This window comes from Asparagus officinalis, unplaced genomic scaffold (assembly GCF_001876935.1).
Source record: "Asparagus officinalis unplaced genomic scaffold, Aspof.V1 AsparagusV1_Un78, whole genome shotgun sequence".
In the NCBI taxonomy this organism is placed as follows: Eukaryota; Viridiplantae; Streptophyta; class Magnoliopsida; order Asparagales; family Asparagaceae; genus Asparagus; species Asparagus officinalis.
In genome coordinates this window covers 1-3,999 of record NW_017972344.1, presented here as the reverse complement: position 1 = coordinate 3,999, position 3,999 = coordinate 1, and the positions used below count along the sequence as shown (strand labels likewise).

General features: G+C 38.9%; 1 protein-coding gene across 2 annotated transcripts; it reads left to right on the top strand.

Annotated features, from left to right (window-relative positions):
• The first annotated feature begins 1,990 nt into the window (after nt 1-1,990).
• Nucleotides 1,991-3,970, top strand: LOC109827181 (protein SIEVE ELEMENT OCCLUSION B-like). 2 transcript variants are annotated; one of them, XM_020394149.1, is made up of 4 exons: nt 1,991-2,025; nt 2,568-3,036; nt 3,129-3,215; nt 3,301-3,970. In XM_020394149.1, the coding sequence occupies exons 2-4, from the start codon at nt 2,905-2,907 to the stop codon at nt 3,787-3,789; spliced, it is 708 nt and encodes a 235-aa protein (XP_020249738.1). In that variant the 5' UTR covers nt 1,991-2,025; nt 2,568-2,904; the 3' UTR covers nt 3,790-3,970. The 2 variants fall into 2 exon arrangements, with proteins under 2 accessions (XP_020249738.1, XP_020249737.1); XM_020394148.1 differs by lacking the exon at nt 1,991-2,025 and adding an exon at nt 2,068-2,349.
• The last annotated feature ends 29 nt before the right edge of the window (nt 3,971-3,999 follow it).

Sequence of the window (3,999 nt, the reverse complement as noted above, 5' to 3'; positions counted from 1 at the left end):
TTTGTAAAATGATGATATTTTTTATTTGGGAGGTCCTTTCTGATAACCAGTCACTGTAGCATGTTTATTATCATGTCTACAATCATTCCCCAAAGTTTTACATTTTTTGGAATTTATTTGATATTTTTAAACAGTGTTTTAAATCAGCATATCAGTTTTCTGCTGTGTCAGTTTTCGGTCGACCGCATCGACCGGTCCGGTCGACCGAAAGCTCCATCGGTCGACCGCACCGGTCGACCGACGATTGTCCAGAGCTGATCTTCGTGTTTTTGCTCTCCATCGATCGACCGACAGAATTTCCGGTCGACCGACAATAGATCCGTTGCTTTTTTCAATGGCTATTTTCTGAGCTGTTTGCTAGGGCTGTTTTGTCTTTTGTTAAGGGTTTTGACTGAGAGTTAGAGTGGGTATAAATACCCTATTGCTGCTCTCTTTCAAAGCAAGCCAAGAAGTTTTTAAACAAGGGTTTTAAAAAGAGTTTAAGCTTGTTTAAGCTTGTTTAAGGGTTTGGTTTAAAGCAGTTTTAGCTTTCACAAGTGGAGGAGATTATCTTATTGTTTGGGCCTCAAATCCCCATCTCTCCATCTTGATATAGAGAAGTTTTCCTAAACTCAACTCTAGCTTTTACTTATAATTATTTGTTAATTATCATTTCTATTAAAGCTAGTTTTATATTGAGTTTAGATTTAATTTTATATCACTCATTGTTACACACACCCACATTGAGCTTTTAGTATTTATATACATAGTATAGTTGGGTGGTGAGAGATTATAACTTTGAGTTGTGCTTTCATTGCGTTCTCATCCATAGTTGAGAACAATCATTTGTTATATTGTGCTTATTGTGAAATTCACTTTGTAATACACTTGTACACCAAGTGAGGAGTGTGTGGTGAGAGTCGGGGATCGTCCCAAGAGGAGTGGCGTCGGTTGACGAGCCTAGGGAGAGGTTGTAACCGAGCACTTGAGGGAGACACGGCTAGGTCCAACACTTAGTGGGTGTAGAGTGTGATTGCAAGAGTGTGAGTTGTAGAGTTTTCGGTTAGCTAGAAAACCGAGTGTGTAGAAGAAGTTCCAGCTTCCAAACCGGATTGTGTTAGTGGATTTCTCCCCGGGAGTGGGGAGCGGAGACGTAGGACGGAAGGTCCGAACTGGAGATACAGCTAGGTCCAACACTTAGTGGGTGTAGAGTGGGATTACAATAGTGTGTTGATTGTAAAGTTTTCGGTTAGCTAGAAAACCGAGTGTGATGTGTAAATGTTGTTCGGGTGAGCGTAGAAAACCCGGTTGATAGTGGATTTCTCCCCGGGAATGGGGAGCGGAGACGTAGGACGGAAGGTCCGAACTCCGTGATCATATTGCTTGTTTGAGTTTGTCTTTGGCGTATTTGTTTTTGCATTCATCTTATATCGCCAATTGTGCATTGCTTATTTATTTCATCCACTATCTTGTTTAGATTATCTACCCTTGTATTGTTTATATATCATTGCACATACATTGCCTATATCTCATTATTAGGATATATCTTGTTGTTCATATTGCTTATCCTAGCTCATATATATTGTTGTATTTCATACTTGCTAGGATAACTTGTTAATTAATTTTAATTGGAATATAATCGGATTAGATTAGCATAAGACCCTAATCACCCCCCCAGGGTCTAATAACTTCTAGACTTGAACCGGCTCGAGAATACAGTCAAAGAAGTTCAAAACAAAACCATACAAATATCAACTAAGATCATAATACAAGGAAGATCTTATTACCCTTTTGTTAAAACAAATCATCCCTCAAAGAATATAAGCATATCTCGATGAAGAACAACGAAGAAGATCAGTCCAAGAGAACTCTCCTCGCTAAAATAATTTGGAGATGTTGTGCATGATGAGTGAGAGTTTGACGAGGTTGCGGGGGTCAAAATCTTTAGCTTGATCTCTCACAAATCAAACCCTCAAGGGCTCTCTCTCTCTCTCTCTCTCTCTCTCTCTCTCTCTCTCTCTCTCAATTATATAGACTCCTCAATAGGTCAGGAAAAGAGAATCTTAAACGTGGTAGAGATTAGAAATATTATAAACAACGAACAATTGAGATTAAATCTAAAAATCTGCTATCTGCCATATTACCCATCGATGCTGCCTCTCGACCATTGATGGTGTCGAGGCTCCGTCGATGGTTGAGAAGTCCATTGATATAAAAAACTCTGGAGTAAAAATCATCGATGAACACATGTTGATCATCAATGAGCTCTTGTCACCATTGATGGTCAGCGGCTACTATCGATTGTCAACTATCAAGGGTAGAAGGCTGAAATCAGCTTGAAATCAGCTTTTGAGTTGATTTTTTTTGTTGGTTTGCCTCATACACTTCCTAAACCTATATTTACCTGTACTACATCTCAAATCAGCGTTAGTACAAAATGAGGGTTTATTATTATTCACATAAAAGATATTGTATGAAGAGATCGTGAAGAAAAAGCAAAAGAAAAAGAAAAAAAAATGCCAAGCTTTAAGCTTTTTCTTTTACCATTCTTGATTCTCCTGGGTACTGAAAACCTTGCCTTGGCTCAGGGTGAAGCTTAGGTTCTCCATCTGCAGTCTAAAGTGGAAGCTTTTTAGAATCTCGAGGCCCCATGCAACAGCACCCGTGATACGTTTGCTCTGCGCACCAACTGTTTGTTTCTTTGCCTCTTTAATTTCTAGAAGCCATTTGCTAATTTTGGATGACGAGAATACAGTGATCATATCACTTGAAATTTTTAGAAAAAGCCATCAGCTGTTCAATTGATTCGTTTTGTTCTCTTGAAGGATCATCAACTTTGTCTTTTGGGTTTGATTATATAACTATCATGACAGTGTATTTTGTTACTCAATCCACACTGAAACTATTTGTGTACTAGAAGTTCAAATGATGAAGCTCTATGAAGACATCTTAATGAAGAAGATCTTGCAGATCCATTTGCCAGATAAATGCCATATCGATTCTCGCCCATTGCTCCGTCTTGCTGAAGAGATTGTGCATTGCATTACAACCAAAGATGTACCAATTCCTTATCCCGTTAATTTTTCTTTTTGCTTATTGATTAAACTGTTTTGTTATCGTTGGCTGTTATCACTCACACATACCTGTAGGAAAGAAAATTATCGGATGGTATAGGAGAAGTTTGGCCAGACAAGCATAAAGAATTGGCATACTTGATCCATCTCATATCAAGTGAGGTATTGGAATATGACGTAACAACTCAAAACTTCTTTATTGTCATTGATCGGCAAATTTTCTTATGACTGTAATTTCAAATGACAGATACTGCGAGATAAAGGTAGAGATCATTCTTCACATATAACAACCATGTCTGTGTTAGAGCTATTGGGAAATCAATCATGGGGTACAAAAGTTATCATCGTCCTGTCTGCATTGGCAACTTGCTATGCGGAGCTCTGGCTTATATTGAAGCATTCTTCTACAAACCCTCTGGCCTTATCAGTAGCGAGACTGAGAGGAGTGAATAGTTTAGGCACCATGGAATCATTTGAATGTCGATTTAAGGCCCTCAGATATCTGTTTGAGGGAATGGTTGATGTGGCGAAATGCATAACTGAGTTTGAAATTCTCCCGGAGCAGTACATAATGCTTGATTTCGAGGCAATGGCGGCAGTGAAGCCTCATATCCACATGGCTTCTTATTGGGTAATTAGAAGTTCAGTGACATGTGCTCGTCAAATTACTGGGATGATCTCATTGAACTCAGAGAAAATGCATGTGCTTTCTCTTATCTTATATTCAGTTTCCTAAGTTCTCTTTTGTCTGTTCACATGATAAGAGATCGGTACCTTATACTGAGATTACATGATGGATTATTGCTTTTAGGGTTAATTGCGGACCCCCTGTACTATCACTCAATTGCTGATAAACCCTTGTACTATCACTCAATTGCTGATAAACCCTCTGTAGTAGATAGACACCCTCTGTAGTAGATAGACACCACCCCAACCCACCTCCCAA

Bases quoted from the DNA above. Each gene is read 5' to 3' on its own strand.
- LOC109827181 (XM_020394149.1), top strand. From the start codon at position 2,905: ATGATGAAGCTCTATGAAGACATCTTAATGAAGAAGATCTTGCAGATC. The intron at 3,037-3,128 runs GTACCAATTCCT...ACATACCTGTAG, and splicing joins ATTGCATTACAACCAAAGAT to GAAAGAAAATTATCGGATGG. The intron at 3,216-3,300 runs GTATTGGAATAT...TTCAAATGACAG, and splicing joins TCCATCTCATATCAAGTGAG to ATACTGCGAGATAAAGGTAG.